Source organism: Tarenaya hassleriana, unplaced genomic scaffold (genome assembly GCF_000463585.1).
Source record: "Tarenaya hassleriana unplaced genomic scaffold, ASM46358v1 Cleome6, whole genome shotgun sequence".
Taxonomy (NCBI): Eukaryota; Viridiplantae; Streptophyta; class Magnoliopsida; order Brassicales; family Cleomaceae; genus Tarenaya; species Tarenaya hassleriana.
Genome location: NW_010968505.1, coordinates 654848 through 677100, shown reverse-complemented (window position 1 = coordinate 677100; position 22253 = coordinate 654848). Strand labels below are relative to the sequence as shown.

At 37.5% G+C, this 22253-nt stretch overlaps 3 protein-coding genes and 1 long non-coding RNA gene across 5 annotated transcripts; all 4 read left to right on the top strand.

Annotated features, from left to right (window-relative positions):
* Window positions 1-2848: 2848 nt before the first annotated feature.
* On the top strand, window positions 2849-4034 carry LOC109116040 (uncharacterized mitochondrial protein AtMg00810-like). The gene is made up of 2 exons (XM_019200767.1): window positions 2849-2963; window positions 3124-4034. Exons 1-2 carry the CDS (start codon window positions 2849-2851, stop codon window positions 4032-4034), a joined length of 1026 nt encoding a protein of 341 aa, XP_019056312.1.
* A 7313-nt stretch (window positions 4035-11347) lies between these two features.
* On the top strand, window positions 11348-12727 carry LOC104798923. Its single transcript, XR_769496.1, has 2 exons — window positions 11348-11594; window positions 12520-12727. It is a non-coding gene; the product is annotated as an uncharacterized LOC104798923 (long non-coding RNA).
* A 1876-nt stretch (window positions 12728-14603) lies between these two features.
* Window positions 14604-19358, top strand: LOC104798922 (chaperone protein ClpC1, chloroplastic-like). 2 transcript variants are annotated; one of them, XM_010521178.1, is made up of 10 exons: window positions 14604-14709; window positions 15460-16037; window positions 16192-16307; window positions 16408-16527; window positions 16619-16804; window positions 17011-17226; window positions 17317-17534; window positions 17612-17687; window positions 17783-17872; window positions 17946-19358. In XM_010521178.1, the coding sequence occupies exons 2-10, from the start codon at window positions 15476-15478 to the stop codon at window positions 19140-19142; spliced, it is 2781 nt and encodes a 926-aa protein (XP_010519480.1). In that variant the 5' UTR covers window positions 14604-14709; window positions 15460-15475; the 3' UTR covers window positions 19143-19358. The 2 variants fall into 2 exon arrangements, with proteins under 2 accessions (XP_010519480.1, XP_010519481.1); XM_010521179.2 differs by lacking the exon at window positions 14604-14709 and adding an exon at window positions 14737-14827.
* A 255-nt stretch (window positions 19359-19613) lies between these two features.
* LOC104798921 (probable DNA-directed RNA polymerase III subunit rpc6) lies at window positions 19614-21142 on the top strand. Its single transcript, XM_010521177.1, has 2 exons — window positions 19614-19801; window positions 20164-21142. Exon 2 carries the CDS (start codon window positions 20166-20168, stop codon window positions 20859-20861), a length of 696 nt encoding a protein of 231 aa, XP_010519479.1. The 5' UTR covers window positions 19614-19801; window positions 20164-20165; the 3' UTR covers window positions 20862-21142.
* The last annotated feature ends 1111 nt before the right edge of the window (window positions 21143-22253 follow it).

Sequence of the window (22253 nt, the reverse complement as noted above, 5' to 3'; positions counted from 1 at the left end):
CCGGGGCGCTAGGCGTAATCCTCGTGATCTGAAAAATATAAACCACGAGGGCTAAGCACAACTGCTTAGTGAGTAGCCCGGGTTGATCCCGGTCATCCCGTTTCCAGCGAGAACGGTGATAAAACAATGGTATACAAGAAACAAACAAGTAATAACAACACGTATTTATATCACATCAATCATAATCACACTCGTATGGAGTCCACCATAGGGTTTAGCCATATACCCTAGTCAAGTCCATGACTAGGAGCGCATCCACGCCCGTCAAGTCCATGACGTTGGCCGTCGTGTCGCACACGACTAAAACACGTCTCAATTACCCGTCAAGTCCATGACGGTGATGGTTGAGTCCACAACCATCCACAAACACAATCATGCTTGGCTCGTACGCACGAGCAAGCTACACACATGGCAAACAACGTGCACATATCCCTATAGTACAATGATACGCATCACGGCATCCGGTCCCAACCGAGCTACCATTCAACGCCATGCAATTCTACCCGCAAACAATCACGCAACGGTCACTCGTATCTCAATATCGCACTCCTCACTACGCTACGCAACGTCTTGGCGAAGGATCGGTTCGATTGATCCCAATCACGAAGTTTTCTCCTTGGGTTGGAGCTTGGTTCACCCACGGTCAAGTCTGGTCGGGCCCGGCCCAACCCCGTTGGTCGTTTCCTCTTTCCCGGTCGAAACCGAAATTTTTCTCTTTCCTCCGAGCTTGGTCAGTCCCGGACCAGAGCCACCACGTGTATTCATTCAATTTGTTCATTTTTGTCTTCTCTTTCCTCTTAGGTTTGGTCTGGTACAGACCGGGATTTGGTCCCGGCGGACCGGATCCGGTTCGTCCCGCGAAAACGGTCGATCGGATGAGTTTTTGGTACAAAACTGACCTGGTCCGCCGGACCAATTTCTGGTCCGGGTCGGACCAGGCTTCCTCAGTCATTTCCCCTCGGTCGGGCGGACTGAATCATTTTTCCCGGACTTGGTCCGGAGCTGACCAGCTCCTGGTCCGGCGGACCGGAACTGGGCAGTTCGTCCGTTCGCGTTCCAGGTTTCAGGTCCGACTTCGATTGCTCATAACTCTCTCATTTCTTATCCAAATCACGCACCGTTTGTTTCTAAATGTTCATTGTAATGTCCTCTTTAATATCCAAGCAATAGATTATTTAACCATTATGTATACAGGCTGAAATAAGATTCGTAATCCATATACATCATGAACTCGCAACACTGCAATTTCCAGTTTTCTTATCAGTTTTCATTCACGCATATCTCCCTCAAAGTTGCTGCCGACACATGTGGGGAAGGCTGTTCTCTCCGGTCCGCCTGACCAAGATTCTGGTCCGCCGGACCGGGACTGCCCAACTCACTTCCCCCGCGCCCTTTTGGTCCGTCCGTGCCCGTTTGGTCCGTCTGAGTGGTCCTGGTCAGCCCCTGACCAACCTTGGTCCGGCTGACCAAGTCCACATTCCTTCTTTTCTTCTTCTTGGTCCGTCCACCAAGCCGAGTCCGTCTGAGTGGTCTTGGTCAGCCCCTGACCAGCCTTGGTCCGGCTGACCAAGTCCACATTATTATTTTTTTTCTTTTTTTTTTGTTTCCTTCGTTCTTTCTCGATCCTTTCCGCACGTGACGATCTCCGTACCTCTTCTCGGCATTGTACTACTAAATTTTGGTGATTTGTGATATTTCTATTTAATTATTCATTTCTAAATAATTAAAATATTCGAATTGGGTTTCGGGGTATTACAACTACAACATAGAGATAGTTGCAGTAAAACCCAGACGCACCACACTCCCCTGAGTGTTAGCCCTCCTATGACGAAATCTACTGATTCAACACACAACCCGAGTGAATCCCCACTCTCACGTTCTGGGTTTGTTCAGATTACTGTTGAGAACTCCCCCTCAGAACGATCTCACTCACTAGAAATAAAAACGTACGTAAAGAACAAAAACTCTTGTACTCTCTGAATGTTAATCTTTTAAGCTCTGTATTTTTCTAACCTTCTTCTGCTCCTTTTATATGCACACATCCAGATCTACTCAGATTCATCCTTATCTTTTATATGATTTGTCTTTATCTCCAAGGTTGTTGGTCAACTCTTATCTTCAAGCTCTAGGTAGTTATCTTTTCCATAAAATCTGCAATTTAGATTCTCTCCAAATATCTCCACAATAAATCTAACTACCTGCAAAAAATAACCTTAACATATTTGTTTGATTCTGATACATCAGTTCAGAATCATGTCTCATCCTTGCCTTCTGGTATTTCTCCATCTTCTGATGTCTCTATTCAATTGGAACCTTCCCCTGAGATAGTGACAAATCATTCTCGCAAGTCACTGTGGGTTACAAAGCCTCCATCATATTTAGCAGAATATCACTACTACTATATAGCTAATTCGAAACCCCCACCTATTACTTCCACAATCCTTTTTCCTATTTTTTCTTACCTATCATACACTCTTTGCACCCAGATTTTCGCCATTTTGTTCTTTCTATAACCACTATTACAGACCCAAAAATCTGTAAACAAGTTGTTGCATCTGAACAATGGAAGCTTGCCATGTTACAAGAGTTGGAAGCTCTGGCTTGAACTGAAACCTAGGAAATTTACTCTTTGCCACCCACCAAAGTCCCTATCGGCTGCAACTAGTTATATAAGACCAAATTTAATGATGATGGTAGCTTGGATAAACACAAGGCTAGTCTTGTTGCAAATGGTTATTCTCAACTCGAAGGGGTTGATTACTGGGACACTTTTAATCCAGTTGCTAAGATGTCGACAGTACGAACTCTTTAGCTTTGGCTTCTGTCAACAAATTGGCCCCTGCATCAAATGGACGTTTCAAATGCATTCTTGAATGGGGATTTGTCGGAGGACATATACATGCTTCTGCTTCCTGGGAACCGTGATCTCAAGGGGAACAAATTCTTGATAATGTTGTTTGCAGGTTGCGAAAGTCCTTGTATGGCTTGAAGCAAGTATCAAGGTAATGGAATTTAAAGTTATCCCAAATTCTGATTGCAGGAGGTTATGATCAGTCTCATTTTGATAATTTCTTGTTTACTAAGACACAGACTCTGGATTTGTTGCTGTACTGGTTTATGTAGATGATATTCTACTTACAGGGAACAATTTCGCTTTTCTTGATGTTGCTAAACACCTCCAGAGTTCGAGTTTTCAGATTAAGAATCTCAGCAATCTTCGATACTTTCTAGGTTTGAAGATTGCTAGATCGAAGCAGGATATTCATATTTGTCAGCGTAAATACATGCTAGAATTACTCGAGGATTTCGGTTTTCTAGCTTGTAATTCTGTCGCTTCGCCAATGGATCTCAAGGATAAATTGTCTTCTGATTCTGGTGATCTTTTGATAGATGTGACTCATTACAGGAAGCTAATAGGGAAGCTCATTTATTTGTCTGTAACTAGACCCGACATCAGTTACGTTGTTCAGAAGTTAAACCAATTTATGTCCAAACCCCGTTCCGATCATCTTACACATGCTCATCGTGTTCTACGTTACCTGAAAGGGGTTTCGACGCAGGGTTTATTTTATCCTGCAGATTCTTCTGTCCGTTTGAGTGGTTACAAGAATGTCGATTGGGCAGTTTGTCCAGATTCAAGGAGGTCGGTTATTGGTTTTTGCATTTTCATTGGAAATTCTCTTATATCCTGTAAATCGAATAAGCAACAAGTTATGTCCAGAAGCAACACCGAATCTGAGTACAGGGCCATGGCTCAAACCTCTTCTGAGTTAACTTGGATCGCTGGTTTTCTTCGAGACTTACACATCAGATTTCCGATGCCTATTACACTCTATTGTGACAATCAATCGGCATTGCACATTGATAACAATCTTGTTTTCCATGAAAGGACGAAACACATAGAGATAAACTACCATTTTGTGTGCGGCAAGCTGATATCCGGTTTTTTGAAGGTACTTCATGTTGTTTCGAAGGACCAAGTTGCTGATGTGTTCACCAAACCATTGGTCGGAAAAGTTTCAGACGTTTGCTGAGCAAGTTGGGCATACGGGATTTGTATCGTCCACCTTGAGGGGGAGTATCGGAGAATTACGTTTGGTTATTCTCACATTCTCGGAGACTCTATTTTTTGTCTCATTTAGAGAGTATACCCGAAGTTTATTTCTTCGTTTATTTTTTTACATTTTTTTGTTTTATTTCTTATTTCTGTTTCTATACCTAGCGCACACTCTTTTTACATTTTTTTAGAATTTGTTAGACATTTGTTATAGAAATTCTTTTGTATAAATATGCATACTGTGATCGATGGAAAAATATGAAGAAATTTTTCCAAAAGCTTCTCTCTTTGGGCTTTTCTCTTCTCTTAAAAAGCTTGTAAATCACAAGCTGTTAACCTCTTTGCCAGCAAATAGAGTGAAAAAGTTGGACTATGAGTAAAATGGAAAAAACTATTAATTCTATTCACTTGAGAAAAATGTCAAGTCTGTTTTCTCGAAGCACAAAACCGAATAGCAGATTCAGGTCCTAGCAGACAAGTTCCAACCGTTGGAATCCATCCCGAGGTGTGGATACGTGTAGAGGGCGAGATATTCTTCCTCCCTTTCGTGATCAGACGAATTCTTCAATTGATACAGGCCCCGGATCGATTGAGGTAAGCGTTCTAACGTTTCTACGATTCATAGAAGCATGGTTCTAGGGTTTCATTCAAATTTTTGTTTTATATCCGCTGCGCAAACCCTAGAATCGATCTCTTAGGAATAGGATTCGCTCTAGAGATCCCAGGAATCCCATCATGACTTTCCTTCGCAATCATTGAACCAAATCACTTTTGAATAGACACCATCAAAGATAAAATCAGAACTCTCCTAAACCAAAAGATTTTTTTTTTAAACACATAAACCCGTAAACCCATTCATGTCAAATGGTTTCGTAAGGATATCAGCTAATTGGCGCTCAGTGGGTGCATACTCAATCAAAAGACTACCCTAATAATCCATATCTTCCACTTGAGTGTACTTTTGAGCTACTAACCTGGCTTTGTTGCAAATAACTCTTTCATCTTCATGCATTATTTTGAGGTAGTACTCACCATTTAAAATCTCGTTCATCTTAGTAGATCCATCTTGCGAAAAGAAATAGACAAACCTAGCCATATCTTGATAATTCAATCGAGGTTTTTCCCTTACTTGTCGTAGGTCATTCACACTTCCAATCACATCATCAGCTGAGTGGTTTCGGCGAACAGGGGGCTTAAGATCATCTTTCGTATCCTCATTTTGCATTTCTTCAGGATTCTGAGATGAAGTGAGATGTACCTGGTCAAAATCTGAATGATCATTGACTGGTTCTCGAGGTATATCAGATATTTCGTATGCTTTCTCTGCACTTTGATGCCATAACTCTGTCCTCGATTGATCATCTTGAAGATTCATCCAAGTATAACAATTACTTATTGTTCGTTTTCCTGTCAACACACACTCATTCAACAAGTTAATGACTAAACATCTATCTTTAGTGAAGTGTACCTGAAGTCCAGAGTTACAAAGTTGACTTATGCTAATGAGATTCGCCTTGAGTCCTTCAACCACATTCACATCAGTGAGGGTAGGCAGTCCAGATGAGTCCAACGTTCCTTTTCCAATGATCTCTCCTTTTCGTCCATCACCAAATATAACATTGTCACCCATGTTTTCTTCAAAAGTAGAGAGTCGACTTTTGTCACCAGTCATGGTTTTGGAGCATCCACTGTCGAAATACCACCGACTTTCTCTTGAATTCAGCTCTGAAGTGCAAGCAACATTGCACCTATTGACATCTTTTCTCCTCCAGACTTGTCTCCATCTTGGTGCGAGTGGTACCTGATTTCTCCTCCAGTAGCAATTTACTCTGATATGTTCTCTTTCGCCACAATGAAAGCAACTTCTGTGCTCACGATACTGCTGTCTCGGATGAACATCAGCCTTGATTCTTGGAGTATTTCTGATTGGAACAATCTTCTCATCTCCAAGATTTTCTCCTGAAACAAAGTTTCCTACTTTGTTAATACTTCCTCCAGTATATCCGAGACCAACATGTCCATAATCAATTCGTCCCATTGTCAGAAGATGCTCTGGAGCATCCTTATTTTCTTCATAGTCTCATCGAACTGACTTTGTAGTAGGATGATCTTTTCTTCTATTTCTTTCAGCCGCTTCTTTAGATCAATGATCATTGTCTCTTTCTCCTTTTGTTCTTTGATCAGTTGTTCCTCAAGTCAATGATTGTTGACTCACTCTGTTTTTGTTCCTTGATCAGCTTTATGTTGATGTCGTAAAGCTTTATCATTTCTTTGTACAGATCTTCTTCACTAACCTCCTCTTCTTGTTCTTTATGTTCTTCTGTGTCACCAAAGAGTGGAACGAAATTTGAGTGTTCTTCTTCTTCATCTTCATCAGATTCAGTTTCTAACTCTTTGTGAGTGAGTGAAGATTTTCCTTTTGACTTCCCAACAACACACTCGTTCTTCATATGGTCATATCCTTTGCACTCATAACATTGAAGATCCTTTAGATTCCTCAACATTGCTTCTCTCTTAGCAATGCTAGGATATTCAGCTTTCCAATGACCAACTTCCTTGCATTTGAGACACTTTCCAATATTTCTCAACTCAGATTTTTCAGTAGTCACTGGCTTTTTCTTGAAAAACCTGTTGAACTTTTTGACAACCATCGTCGTGTCCTCGTCCAGTGATACTAGACCTTGAGTGTCAGATAGCTCTGGGACATGGAATACCATATTTTTGTTCAACGTTGTTGCTCTCTTTGGCTTCTCATACAACTCTAATTCTAATTCATGAGCAGCGAATGTACCAACTGTTTCTTTCAAACTAACAGTGTCTACATTATTTACCATGGTGAATGCAGATTTATGAGACATAAACTTTTTAGGTATACTTACAAGAAGTTTGGCCACCAATTGTTTATCTCGGTAGGTCTTTCCAAGAACCTCAGACTCGTTTGCTAATGCATTCAGCCTCCCGCAAAATTATTTGACACTTTCGTTTTCACCCATCTGAAGCATGTTGAATTGATATTTGATCATATCTCTCCTTGTACGCTTAACACTTGAGGTAACTTCATGAATTAGTTCAAGTGCATCTTAGGCTTCTTTTGCTGACTTACACCTTTGGATCTGCTTGAATTCGTCCTTATCAACAATGTTGAAGATGATGGTTATCGCCTTTGAATTCAATGTCGATGTTCTCTTCTCTTTCGTTGTCCATTTAGATCTAGGCTTCAGAATTTCCTTCCCATCAACCACATGAGTTGGAGCACTCCATCTTTCTTCCACCGAACTCCAAGCATCTTCATTAATTCCTTTGATGAGATTCATTGCCTTCACTTTCCAAAAACTATAATTCTCCGAAACGAGAATTGTGTACGACCCAAGAGCGTGAAACCCTTTGATCGAGTCCATGTTGTGTCTTCCACACTTGCACCGATATGAGAGGACACGTTCCTACGATCGGTGACTGAGCTCTGATACCAATTGAAAAAGTTGAACCCTCAAAGAGTAAAACGGAAAAAACTAATCAATTCTATTCACTTGAGAAAAACACAAGTACAACTCACTTTTTGTTAGAGCTACTCAACACCCAGATGAAACTCCCCCTTACTCACTCTCACAGCGAATTCTATTGATAAAAAACCTTACCAAAACAAACACTCACCAAAGGAATAGAGATTTTTCCATTAGGTTTCTCCCTCAAATCCACGCCCAAAACACTCACCAGAGACAAAGATTTGCTCAATCAGTCTCTCTCTCTCAGACTCACACTCACCAAACAGTGAGTAATCACTCACTGAATCGAAACTCTCTTTTAGTAAAAATATGCTTTGCTCTCCACAATTGATATGCAACTTGTGTCTCTTTTATATAGGCTCCTCCAGTTCGCCTTAGATCTCCACGAATTGATCTGATAATCTTCTCCCTGATTTTTCTCGATTTCACATTTATCTCCAAGATCTCAACTTTATCTTTATCTCTTCAATATTTGACTCTATCTTTTCAGGTCTTTGACTCTATCTGAAACTCTTCAGATGCACCTCAAAATATCTCGAGCTATATCTCACCGGATTTTTCTCTTGAAATCTCTCAAAGTTGTTGAACATACATTATCCACTTAACAACCAAAACAACCAAATTTTATATGTACAAATAATTGCACTAACACAGAGCATATAGTCCATAGAACATTCTGCATAATACTAGCTAATGGTGTAAACATCAAGATTAAAAGTGTTGCACAAGTTTGAAGATTTAAAAAAGAAAAATAAATCTTTGTAGATCGGAAAGGCTGCAAGAGAATGGCATGGGGATCGGAGTTGTGGTGTTGCTTAAGCTCATCTTCAATGATCTCGCCAAGATGAACCGGCGGCGGGAGAGGCTCCATCTGCGGCTCCGCCTCCATGGACAATTCCGATGTTCGTGGGGGAGAGACGAAGAAACCGGAGACCACATGGTAGATTGCGACGGAGAGGGCTTGTATGGTGACGAACCTGTGTAAGTTGCATGGCCGTCTTTTAAGCGGTTCAACCGCTGCGATCGTACAGGACCCCAAAATTTGGGGGGTTCCATTTTATTTAAAAATTATTAATAATATATAATATTAAATATAATTATAATAGAGACGCAATAACTTTTTGACCGTTAACTATTTTTAATTAAATTAATTATTACGAAACGTCGCTTCGTAACCAACATTTATTAAAGCACATCATTACAGATTTTAAAATAATAATATTAAATAATTTATTAACGGTAACAAATTATTCTATAAAAATGGAAGATCAAAACCATTTATCACTCCACCTTACGCTCCACCTTACGTTCTCAGTTTACTATTCATTATTTTGTCCTTAAAATATTTTAGAGCATTTTTCATTTGTTTTTTCAAGGCTCAAGAGAATAACACATAAGGTACTTTTTATTTTTATTTTTTATTTCAATTGTTATTTATGTGATGATTTTGTTTATATTATTAAATACTAATAATATTGTTATTTATTTTCAGGTTTGATAGTTGGAAGAAAAATTGGAAAATCCAACTGAATTTCTAAATTCCAGGTTTTTTCTTAAATTTTTCTTATTTTTTTATTAAGTATTTAAATTTAAATATGTCTTCTGGAATTAGAAAATATGATTCTGGATTTGAAAAACGTAAAAAAAAGAAAAGAATTGAAGAATTAATTCAATCTCAAAAAGGAGCTTTAGATAAATTTGTTATAAAAAAACCACAAACTCTTAGTCAAAATGAAGATGATATTACTAATAATGTAGTAGATATGAATAAAAATGATGATATTAAGATTATTGATAATAATGATAGTTTACAAAATGATGAAAAAAATTCTTATGAAACTAATATACTTGATATTTTTTATCCAAGAAATTGGGATAATCTTGATTTTAAAATGATTGACATTTTAGCAGCGAATGGTCCTAAGAGAGATATGAATATTGAAAAAGGTAAAAAAGATAAATTTTTAGGCGATTTTCATCAATATATTATACTAGAATTTTATCAAATAGTGAAAAATGTGATAGAGATTGGCTTGTTTATTCGAAAGAACTAGATAAAGTATTTTGTTTTTGTTGTAAAATATTTTAAAAAAATATTGGAAAGGACCAATTAGCAAATGAGGGTTTTGGAGATTGGATACATCTTAGTATTAGACTTAAAGAACATGAAATGAGTGCAGAACATATAAAAAATATGGTCGGTTGGTATGATTTGCGTTTAAGATTTAAAAAAATCAAACTATAGATAAAATAGCTTATACACAACTTATGAAAGAAAAAGATCATTGGAAAAATATCATGTTTAGAATTATTTCAATTGTAAAATTTCTTTCGAAACATAATTTAGCACTTCGTGGAACAAATAGAAGATTATTTGAAAATAACAATGGAAATTTTTTGGGTTTAATTGAAATGTTGGCAGATTTTGATCCAATTGTTCAAGAACATTTGAGACGTATTACAGATGATGAAATTCATCATTATTATCTTGGTCATACTATTCAAAATGAACTAGTTCTTTTACTTGCTTCTACAATTAAAAATGAGATCATTAAAAATGTAAAGCAAGCAAAATATTTTTCTGTTATACTTGATTGTACTTCAGACAGTAGCCACCAAGAATAAATGTCTTTGATTATCAGGTATGTGAATATCTCTTCTGATCTTGTTAAGATTGAAGAATCGTTTTTAGGGTTTTTAAATGTGAATGATACAACTGGGCAAGAGATTTTTGATGTGTTACAAAATGAACTAAAATCACTTGATCTTGTTATAGATAATATAAGAGGACAAGGTTATGACAATAGATCAAATATGAAAGGAAAAAATCAAGGTGTACAAAATTTTTTTTAGATGTTAATCTTAGGGCTTTTTATACTCCTTGTGGTTCTCATAGTCTAAATTTAGTATTATGTGATATGACTAATACATGTGGTAAATCTAAAGATTTTTTTGGAGTTATACAAAGGATATATACAATTTTTTCTAATTCTACTAAAAGGTGGCAAATTTTGAAAGATAATGTAAAAGGATTGTCTCTAAAACCATTGTCATCTACCCGTTGGGAAAGTCGTATTGAAAGTGTTAAAGCGATTAGATTTCAAATTTCACAAATACAAGAAGCTCTATTAGAAATATCAGAAATTGATAATGATTCTAAAATAAGAAGTGAAGCTAAATCATTAGCGACAAATGAGCTTGGTGATTTTGAATTTTTGGTAGCAATAGTTATTTGGTTTGAAATACTATATGCAGTTAATTTGGTAAGTAAACATTTACAAGCAAATGATATGCATATTGATTTTGCTATTCAAAAGCTAAAGTGATGAGGACATCGGATCTAACAACATCTCGTAAAGAAGATCTTGGCGGAAGCATACACGGAGCAAAGGTAACGGCAAACCGAGTTCCACAACTGAGTTCCACCTCGGATCGAAGCCACCAAGTAAAAGAAAGTTGCTTGGAGTGCAAGACAATTATCTAAATGAAGCTTCTTCATCATCAAGGCAACTCCAACAACTAGCTTCCCAACCACCTCATTTAATGCAACATCAAGGCAACTCCAACAACTAGCTTCCCAACCACCTCATTTAATGCATTGGACTCCTACCCCTCTTGCATGTTCTTGTCATTTAATATTGTTGTTGAGAATTCTAGCCTATATAAAGGCTTGTAATGCATAATTTGTAACCAGACTTGTAGAATGTCTCAAACATTTTGAGTTTTATAAACTCTTCTTCGGTTTGTCCGAAATTTATCCCGATCTTCGGTGTATCCGAGATCACGAGTTTGGTATGTCCGAACTCAAGCCTTGGTGTGTCCGAGGTCCACTATCTACTCTTCCCCTTCGTTCCATCCATCTTCCTTTTCAGAATTACGTCGAGCATCGTTTGATCCGTGACTGATTCCAAGGACCACCCTTCCCCTTCGAACACCATACCCGGTCGAAAGTCGAGAGCCTTCTCCGTGAAGCGCGTGAGACTACGATTCGGCCTTGTTCCATCCTCTCCGAGTCAAGGCGTGTATCATAAAGGGTTTGATTTCTTTCTTTGAAAAATATAGAGAAACTGGTTTTTCTAATGCTTTAGAAATTGCTAAATCGATTGCTACGAAAATAGATGTTGATCATGTATTTAAAAAAAGACGTGAAATTCGAAGAAAAAAATCATTTGATGAGAATTCAGATGATACATCTTCTAGTAATTCATTTTCTCCTCAAGAACTATTTAGAATAAATTATTTTTTATATATTATTGACCAAGCACTTAGTTCATTTAATAGGAGGTTTGAACAATATCAAGAATATGAAAATGTTTTTGGTTTCTTATTTACTTCAGAAAAATTGCGTTCTTTGAATGATACTAATTTAAAATGTTGTTGTGATACATTTGAAAATGCTTTTAGAAAAGATGAACAATCTGATATTGATGGAAATGAATTATATATGGAATTAAAATTATTAGAGAAGTTTTACCTAAAGAAATGATGAAACCTATTGATATTTTGAATTTTTTGAAATGTATGGATTGTTTTCCTAATGCAATGATTGCTTATAGAATTTTATTAACTATTCCTGTTACTGTTGCATCTGCAGAAAGAAGTTTTTCCAAGTTAAAATTATTGAAGTCTTATTTGCGTTCAACAATGTCTCAAGAAAGACTCAACGAACTAGCATTACTCGCAATAGAAAATGATTTTTTAGAGAAAATTGATTATGAAGATTTAGTTGATAAATTTTCTATAAATAAAGCTAGAAGAACTATCTTGTTTAAATGAATGTTTAATATTTTTTATTAATTTAGTTTATTTGTATATTTTATTATATTAGATATGTTTGTATCATATTTTTTGAAAATAATATAATATTTTATTTTTAATTATATTTTAATATTATTTTTTTATTATATTAATTAATAATTTTTTTATTGTAATATGTACCGGGACTCTAAATTTGGTGAGACCCTGGTAAGCTGTTATGGCTTCCTTGAGCGTCTCCCATAGTTGCAGCGCCATGGATGATGCCTGATGGAGCTCCGGGCCAGACAGAGAGAATTGGCCAATGTGGTCACTGGTTTTATTCACGGTTTTTTTTTTTTTTTTTTTTACGTTTGGCTTTAAATTGAGATTTGTATGTACTTACCTGTACGTATATATGTATGTGTATGTATATATGTGTGTATGTATGTACGTATTTCCAATTTAATTTTTTAAAAATAACCCCTCACGTTAAAAGTTAAAAAAAGAAGTCACTCTGAATTTTATGTTTTTAAAAATCGAAAAGGAAATGACAATATAGACATAGAGATTTGTTCATTATTGTTGGTTATTATTAATTTTTAGTTGATCTATCTCAAAATATATTATCCATTCAAATATATTGACATTCGTTATACACAAAATAATCCGGTGCCAAAATGTGACTAAAATAAATTATAGTGTAAAATGCATAAATATTTATGAATTTATAAAATAATAAAAAACAAATTACTAAAATTTTTGCTTAACAAATTTATTCCCAAACTTTCAATTTATAATTTTTAAATTTGTTAATTGTTATCAGAAAAAACTTTAACGATGTTAATCTAAATAAGTTTGGAAATTATAATGAAATATTTTACTAGTTTTGGAATTATTATAATATATTTTATAAATTTAAAAATAATTTTTTTTGAAAAATTTAGAAATTAATTTTTAAACATTTAATTTTTTTGGGTTTTATCATTTATTATATTAATAACGCAAAACGTGTTTTGTATTTCAATTTGGACTTCCCATAAATGATAGGACTGGTAGGTGGGGACTGGGAGGAGAAAACAAAAACGTGACTAATAAACTCTTAACTTTTTTTTTTTGATAAAATAATAAACTCTAACTTGATATTGAGATCTAAGATAAACGGAAATTATTTTTGAATATCTTTCCATTCATAATTTGACATTTAAAAGTGAAATGTGTACTAGTTTATTTGATTTACAATGTGAGTATTTTAGTTGTAAAAAATATATATAATTTAATTTAGTTCTAGTACTAATCATAATTTTTAAACTAGATGACGAGGTTAAAAATTCAAAATTAAAACGTTATTAAACTACGACCATTTAGAATTAAAATAAACTGACGTCTCAATAAATTTTTTTATATTTTAAATTATAAAAATTGCAATATTTTAATATATATATATATATATAAACTATAAAGGATATAGAATAAATTTGATAATCTATTTTAAAAGCTATTTAAAAAAACTATCAACTATCTAATTTATACAAAATATCCACTTATAAAAATCCATCAATTTTAATTTTAAATAAAAAAATCCTATATAAATTATACCATTTTAAATAATACAACAAAAAAACTAAATATAAACTCATTATATTTGTGATCATTTTAATTCGTATAAATATTTAATTTTTATGATCATACTCATAATTTATATACATTATCATTTGTATAATAAACTTATATACAATTTTTATATTTAATACTCCAGATGAGTATTGTATATTTTATTAATTAGATTCATAATTGTATATAAAAATTTGATATTATATTTGATGTATTAATATTTAGATGTTCCAAACTATCAATTTATTTTTATAAAAAAGTGTAGATAAAATATTATATATTTCTTTATTTGTATATAAATTTATTATAAGAGATGGTGAATATTTTTTTAAAGTAAACGTGGTTTTTTTGTTCAAAACTAAAAATTAGATGTATAATAAATTTAAAATAATAATTTTGAAATTAAATAATGTATAATTTTTTAATATTCGAAGAACTTAAAAACAATCATATTCCAAGGTCCATTTAATATGTTGTCAGCAATTATTGGAATCTCGTGATCAATATCTCTATTTCATAAAAAGCTAGAGATTAACAAGGAGGATTTCAATTCAAATTGTATTTTTTATAGTTTATAATCGAAATAAATTCGTACTTCATCGAAAGTTACCGCAGCCAAAAGAGTTACCGCGGCCAAAAAAGAATCCTCCAAGTTCCTTCGTCTCCTCTTTTTCCAGCGCCCTCTAATATATATATTTTTTTCCACATCTCTATCGCTTAATTCTTCCCTTTTAGTTGTGGAGAGCGACCGAAAGGCTAACCCTAGTCATAGTCACCTTCCTCCCATCTCTCTCGCGACAGGTATGTCTGTCTACTCCTCTCTCGTCTCCCCTCGAGCAACCGGAAACTTCGACATCAGTGTCGGAGCCCTCCGCCGAGACGAATCCTCTGGAGAGTCTAAAGGCGCGCCTTCGAGGCGGTGGGGAGTCTTCTGTTATCGTTTTACTGAGTGAAATTGGATGTCTCAGATGGGGAAGGGTTTTTCTATTGATCGTTGTAGACTGGTTGTAAGCTTAGCAGAAATGGGGAATCTTCTGAACTTGCATAATCTTAAGTTTTCCGGTTATATTTTCCCCTCAGTTGGCAACAAGTATTATTCTCTGTTATGGCTTCCGGACTTTAGTTTATTTTCCTTTTTGTTTGTTCCAATGGAAAGACCTTCCCATTTCAGTTGGGTAGCTCGTCTCTTTGCCTAATGGATTTAGATTTCGGAGTAGCCTGTCATCTTCCCTGTTGAATTCAGACCTTCTATATGTTTAGGGCAGTTTCTGCAATCTAATGTTTCCTTTCTGCTCAATGGAAGACCAAACTCTCTTTGTAGATTGTCTTGTCTAGTGCTGCATTGTATTTATTTTCATTTCAAAGCGAATCATTCGGCTGAAAAAAAAAATTATGGTGCTTTATGAGAACCCTTTATCTCGAATATGATATCATGGCCAATCAAAATGTGCGTTTTTCTTAAAGAAAAAATTTGGGCTTATGATTGAATAGAGCCATTTGATTTTACCTTATACAGTTCTTTATCTAATGTTTACAATTTACCAAATGCAGCCTCCCACTCAGCAGTATGGGTAGAGTCTTGACTCTTTCAACTGTCTCTTCTTTAATTGGTTCCGGACGGCATGTTCAGTCCCAAGAAAATGGAAAACCAAGAAGGTGTGTAAAGATGATGTCCGGTCTACAAGCATCTGGGTTAAGGATGCAGAGTTTCTCGGGGTTGAGGAGTTCCAATGCGTTAGACTTCATGGCAAGGTCTGGACAGGATTTCCATTCTAAGGTCCGACTTCATATCTCCTCATGTAAAGGAAAGGGTTGCCGATTTGTACCAAAAGCAATGTTTGAGCGCTTTACGGAGAAAGCAATTAAGGTCATAATGCTGGCTCAAGAAGAAGCTCGGAGACTTGGCCACAACTTTGTCGGGACCGAGCAAATACTATTGGGTCTAATTGGAGAAGGCACTGGCATTGCTGCTAAGGTTCTCAAATCCATGGGAATCAATCTGAAAGATGCTCGTGTAGAGGTTGAAAAGATAATCGGGAGGGGAAGTGGATTTGTAGCTGTAGAGATCCCATTTACCCCTCGTGCTAAGCGTGTGCTGGAATTGTCACTGGAGGAGGCTCGACAACTCGGTGGGCATCTGCTTTTCATATTACTTAATATTTAGGCTCAGAGTTTGTTATGTTGTGATATATATGATCTTGTAGCACCACAAATACATTTACATGCCTTCTTGACCATTGCAATTCTTCTCAACGGGGAAATCTTTGTTATGTGAAATGCTAGGGCATAATTATATTGGGTCGGAGCATCTTCTGCTCGGTCTTCTTCGTGAGGGAGAAGGTGTAGCTGCACGTGTCCTGGAGAATTTGGGCGCAGACCCCAGTAACATCCGGACACAGGTAAAAGTTGCATTACTATGGTCCACGGAGAATTATTCCAATCAAGAATTCTTTGATCAACTTCTAATTACAGCTGGGATTATAATTTTGAGTTAAATAGGTTATACGTATGGTTGGAGAGAACAATGAAGTCACCGCCAGCGTTGGTGGAGGAGCCAGCAACAACAAGATGCCAACTCTAGAAGAGTATGGAACTAACTTAACTAAATTAGCAGAGGAGGTAATAATTGGCTATCCATTTTGAAAATTTTATCATCTTGGGATTGGATGTCGAGGGTTTTATGTTAAAGTTGTTGTTTTTCCTGGTGCAGGGTAAATTGGATCCTGTTGTTGGAAGGCAGCCACAGATCGAACGTGTGGTACAAATCTTGGGTCGGAGAACCAAGAACAACCCTTGTCTTGTTGGAGAACCAGGTGTCGGGAAAACGGCTATTGCCGAAGGACTCGCTCAACGAATTGCCGGTGGCGATATTCCTGAAACAATTGAGGGGAAGAAGGTAACAATCTCGGGCCATAGTCTTTCAGTAATACAGTACCTAATAATGGAAAATCATCGATGTGCTTGTTCGACATGACACCTTTCTCATTTGGATCTTTCTTTCTCTCTAAACCGTCAATGATTAGTCTAAAAGTTGAGAACTGTGCATGTGTTTGGTCGCGTGGTTCAAATGGTTTTTGAGTGATAGTTTTACATATTTTGCAGGTCATAACCCTAGATATGGGTCTTCTGGTGGCCGGAACCAAGTACCGTGGAGAATTTGAGGAAAGATTGAAAAAGCTTATGGAGGAAATCAGGCAGAGTGATGACATAATTCTATTTATCGATGAAGTGCACACATTGATCGGTGCGGGAGCTGCAGAAGGAGCCATTGATGCTGCTAACATCTTAAAGCCAGCCCTTGCAAGGGGTGAATTACAGGTGAGGTTACTGACTTTTTTGTTGGGTGTTTTCAAACTGTGGATCGATGGTCTGGAATTCAGATTGGGAGAGATGTGTTTATGTGTTCAGTGTATCGGTGCAACAACGTTGGATGAATACAGAAAGCACATCGAGAAAGACCCTGCCTTGGAAAGACGGTTTCAGCCCGTGAAAGTACCTGAACCAACTGTAGATGAAGCTGTACAGATATTGCACGGCCTCCGGGAGCGGTATGAGATTCACCACAAGCTCCGCTACACTGACGATGCCTTAGTCGCTGCTGCCCATTTGTCGCACCAATACATCAGGTACCTCTTTCTCTGAAACGGATAACATATGTCTCTTCTACACTGGTTTCAACTGAAATAAATTTCTGTACTTTCAGTGATCGGTTTCTTCCGGACAAAGCAATTGATTTGATTGATGAAGCTGGGTCTCGGGTTCGACTGCGGCATGCTCAGGTTCAAAGTGCATTCTTGTTTCCAATCAAATGTTTCGTAAATCAACATGTTTATCTGTTTGAGATTGATTTGAGAGGAAGTTTTGTTCATTATAGGTCCCTGAGGAAGCTAGAGACCTTGAGAAAGAACTCAGGCAGATCACGAAGGAGAAGAATGAAGCCGTGAGAGGCCAGGACTTCGAAAAGGTACAGTCTTTTACATTGTTTTACTGTCTAAAAGGTACAGCTTTTACAGTTTACAATGTTTTTTTGTCAACAGGCTGGTTCTCTACGTGACCGGGAAATCGAGCTGAGGGCTGAGATATCCGCTGTTCTAGCCAAAGGCAAGGAAATGAGCAAAGCTGAGAGTGAGGCGGGTGATGGAGGTCCAGTTGTCACGGATTCTGATATTCAACACATTGTTGCTTCATGGACAGGAATCCCTGTCGAGAAAGTCTCGTCCGATGAGTCTGACCGTCTTCTCCAAATGGAACAGACCCTTCACACACGGGTCATCGGTCAAGACGAAGCTGTCAAAGCCATTAGCCGTGCCATCCGTCGTGCTCGAGTTGGGCTCAAGAATCCGAATCGACCCATTGCCAGTTTCATCTTCTCTGGTCCAACCGGTGTGGGAAAGTCAGAGCTCGCCAAGTCGCTGGCTGCTTATTACTTTGGCTCGGAAGAAGCCATGATCCGTCTTGACATGAGCGAGTTCATGGAACGACACACTGTCTCGAAACTCATTGGGTCACCACCTGGTTATGTTGGGTACACCGAGGGAGGCCAGTTGACCGAGGCTGTCAGGCGGCGGCCTTACACCCTCGTCCTCTTCGACGAAATTGAGAAGGCCCACCCCGATGTCTTCAACATGATGCTTCAGATCCTCGAGGACGGGAGACTAACCGACAGCAAAGGAAGAACGGTGGATTTCAAGAACACTCTTCTGATAATGACATCGAATGTCGGAAGCAGTGTGATCGAGAAGGGTGGTAGGAGGATCGGGTTCGATCTAGACTCGGACGAAAAGGACAGCAGCTACAACAGAATCAAGAGCTTGGTGACAGAAGAGCTAAAACAGTACTTCAGACCGGAGTTCTTGAACAGATTGGATGAGATGATCGTTTTCAGACAGCTGACAAAGCTCGAAGTCAAGGAAATTGGCGATATAATGCTGAAAGAAGTGGTTCACAGGCTCAAGGACAAAGAGATTGAGCTTCAGGTGACAGAGAGATTCAGGGAGCGAGTCGTTGAGGAAGGTTACAACCCGAGCTACGGTGCTCGGCCGCTGAGACGAGCCATTATGAGGCTATTGGAAGACAGTATGGCTGAGAAGATGCTTGCAAGAGAGATTAAAGAAGGTGACTCCGTGATCGTTGATGTTGACTCGGATGGGAACGTCATTGTTCTGAACGGAAACAATGGCGGAGGAGCCACCACTGTTCCTGAAGCCATGGAGGATCCCATTCCAGGGTTGTAAGAAGAGGGTTTCTTCTTGTCTCTACTTAGGTTTCTGGATATTGATTCATCTGTCTTCTTTGGCAGGAAAGATGATCCTATTGTTTCTTCACCGGTTTAATTTTTCCGGTTAGGTGTTCAATCTGGTTTGCATGTTGGTCATCGAAACGAATCTGTTTCCCAAATAAGGGGTGAATATTTTGAGTTTTCGGTTTAGTCTCGGTTCAATTATTTTCAATTTTGGGTATTTTGTTCTTGGAAGAATTATATATTGGTTTGGTTTTCAGTTTAGTCTCGGTTAAATCGTTCGGTTTAGAATAACCGAAATGCCTATTGCCCACCTCTAATACCAAACCGAAACTTGGAATTTTTAAAACCGATAAGGAATGCCCTTTATTGGAGCGCTTGGTTAAACTTAAACCGGTGTATGCCGTAGTGAGAACTTAACCGGACTTCTAAACTGGAATGAGAGTGAAAGGACTCGACATTGAAAATTTAAATTAGGGTTTTATTTTAACAACTTCGTCTTCTCCACACACTGTTCTCTCTCTGGTGGTCACTGTGCTCCGCTTTGTTCCCTCTCCAACAACAACCTCGGAAATCTTCCACTGCGTTTCGTTCTCTTCTCCACGACTTGACGATCTTAGAATATTTCAGTTTTGTTGACGGCCTTAACTAGAGGTTAGTTGGAATCGACCTTCGAATAGCCTTTCTCTCATCTCTTTTTTCTGGCGTTTTTTTGTTGTCTCCGTTGGGCTTCATTTTCGTAAATTATGTTCCCGATGTCGATCGGTTTTCCGGGAAAGGTGAACAATTGGTGAGGGGGTCTAGAAAAATGTTCTGGAAGTAGTACGAGATTTTTCAGTTTCTTGTTTGGTTTCGGGGAAAATGTAGACTTTGTTGGGTGGCCGAGGTTGGGCAGGGAGAGCAAGCTCAATGGATTGCTTTACTTTTTATGTGTCTTAGAGAGGTTGATCTGATCGTCGTAGATGAAACGCAAACAGGAAAAAGGAAAACTGATCTTCAGGATTTATACGACGCAGGAATGAGTAAAAGAAAACGTCCGGACCCGAAATCACCAGCTGGTGCATTGAACGAACACGAGAGAAAGCTCTACGAGGTGATTCAGGCCAAGCAAGACATGGGCGCGAGTAAATTCGAGCTCAAAACTGCTACCGGCATTCTAGACAACATCGTGACAAGATCGCTTAATTCTCTCAAGACCAAGAACCTTATCAAGGAGGTCCAAAACATCAACAACAAGGGGTTCAAGCACTTTATGGCCGTAGAGTTCGAGCCCTCGAAGGAGATCACGGGCGGGGACTGGTACACCGATGGGAATCTAAACATGACTTTCATAGAAAACCTTAAGGAGATTTGCGTGAAACTGCTAAAAAGGCCTCGCACAAAGGTGATGACTTTGGAGGGTATGTGGAAAGATATTAGCAAGGCTACTCCAGTTAGCGAGAAACAGATCGAGGAGATACTTGAGAACTTGTTGTTGGATAACGAAGTTATGAAGGTGATGAGTAACGGGTTGGAAGATTTCGCTGTTGCGGGAATAGCTATAGGGAAGGTTTGTTACAAGTTAACTAGGAAACATGGCGGTGGTAATGAAGTAAGATTTGGAGCTTTGGCTTCAATTCCTTGTGGAGCTTGTCCGCAGATAAGCGATTGCACCCCTGATGGAGTTATCTCCCCTCAGACATGTGTTTACTACCAGAAATGGTTGGATTTCTAGGTCTTCTGATCACTGTTGTTGATCTCCATATAGGCTATTATTATGTTGTAGATGAATCCTGAAACCCTGATTTCAGCTTTCTTTCAATGGAAAGTCCTTTTCCTCTTTTTGGTTCTTTCACTCCTTTGTATAAGGTGAGGAGAGATTCCCTCTTTTTTTTTTGTACTAAGTTTTGATATTTTACCGGTTCAGTGAGGCAATCAAATGGCGGCTGTTCCTTGATCCTGCTGTTAGGTTTTTAGCTGCAATGTCTGGAATTCAGTGTTTATGTTTGCCAGAGATTTGACATGTTTCGTCTGTTTATTTGCTTTTTAAAGCGTAGTAATTATATCATCTTAATTATTTGTTAATCACTACCAATAATCCCTAGCCTTGTATATACCAAGAAGTAATAAAAAGTACAAAAAAAAACTGATGATAAAAGGAGGGACAGCACTGGTTTTCATTCGACACCTTGCTGTTTTCTCTTAACTAAGTTAAACTACGCGCCGTCAATTATTAGCTGGATCTATCCCCCGAAAAACTGTTGCCGTTTCAAAATATTGAAGCACGAACTACAAGCTGTTCGATCAACCTCGGCGCCGAGGAAGGAAACCGCTCTCGTCACCGGAAAAAGCAATGAGGCTCTTGCAGCGGGTGTTTCTGTTAGCTTCTTCAAGCACCGGAATCTCCGCCATTCTCATCTACAATACTGGAGTCTCCAATTTCTGTAAGTATCGCATTTGTTGTTCCACTGCGCTCACTCACGCATACAGGAGGGAGCCCCTAATAATAAAAACGACAATTCATTATTCATGACGATCCGGGTTCATGCGTTATTCACTTAATTTTTTCTTAGCTGTATAGTTTCCGAGACGTGCTTTCTTCCAACTGCTGTGAGTATATATATGCATTCAGTGCTTACATAATCGCAAGACTTCACGTTATCAACTGTCCTCGGTAGTTTTCATTTCTCAACAGCAAGTTCCGATAAATAAAAAAGTTAAATCGCCAAAAACATTATGTAGGTCAACGAAAAAATCCCTATACTTTTTTTTCTTACCAATCAAAACCTATACTTGGTGTGATTAAACTATAAAACCCCGAACTCTTTAAAAATTCACCGGAAAACTCCACGTCTGCCAATTCAAACAAAAAATGATGATGTGGCGATGACATGACTTCCAAATCATGACCACAACATCATTTCAAACAAAATTTAAATTAAATAATTTATTTAAATTAATATATATATATTAAAAATAAAATTAATTATAATTTATAAAACACATATACACATATCTACAATATATATATATATATATCATTACTAATGCGTATATATTAAAATAAAAATAATTATAATTAAATTTATATACATACATAATATACATATTAAAATAAAAATAATTA

What these genes read in the sequence shown, in the direction of transcription:
- LOC104798922 (XM_010521178.1), top strand. Translation starts at nt 15,476, where the DNA reads ATGGGTAGAGTCTTGACTCTTTCAACTGTCTCTTCTTTAATTGGTTCC. An exon ending in TAACTAAATTAGCAGAGGAG is followed by an intron (nt 16,528 to 16,618) that starts GTAATAATTGGC and finishes TTCCTGGTGCAG; the next exon opens with GGTAAATTGGATCCTGTTGT. An exon ending in AAACAATTGAGGGGAAGAAG is followed by an intron (nt 16,805 to 17,010) that starts GTAACAATCTCG and finishes CATATTTTGCAG; the next exon opens with GTCATAACCCTAGATATGGG.
- LOC104798921 (XM_010521177.1), top strand. Translation starts at nt 20,166, where the DNA reads ATGAGTAAAAGAAAACGTCCGGACCCGAAATCACCAGCTGGTGCATTG.
- LOC109116040 (XM_019200767.1), top strand. Translation starts at nt 2,849, where the DNA reads ATGGACGTTTCAAATGCATTCTTGAATGGGGATTTGTCGGAGGACATA. An exon ending in CTTGATAATGTTGTTTGCAG is followed by an intron (nt 2,964 to 3,123) that starts GTTGCGAAAGTC and finishes TGGTTTATGTAG; the next exon opens with ATGATATTCTACTTACAGGG.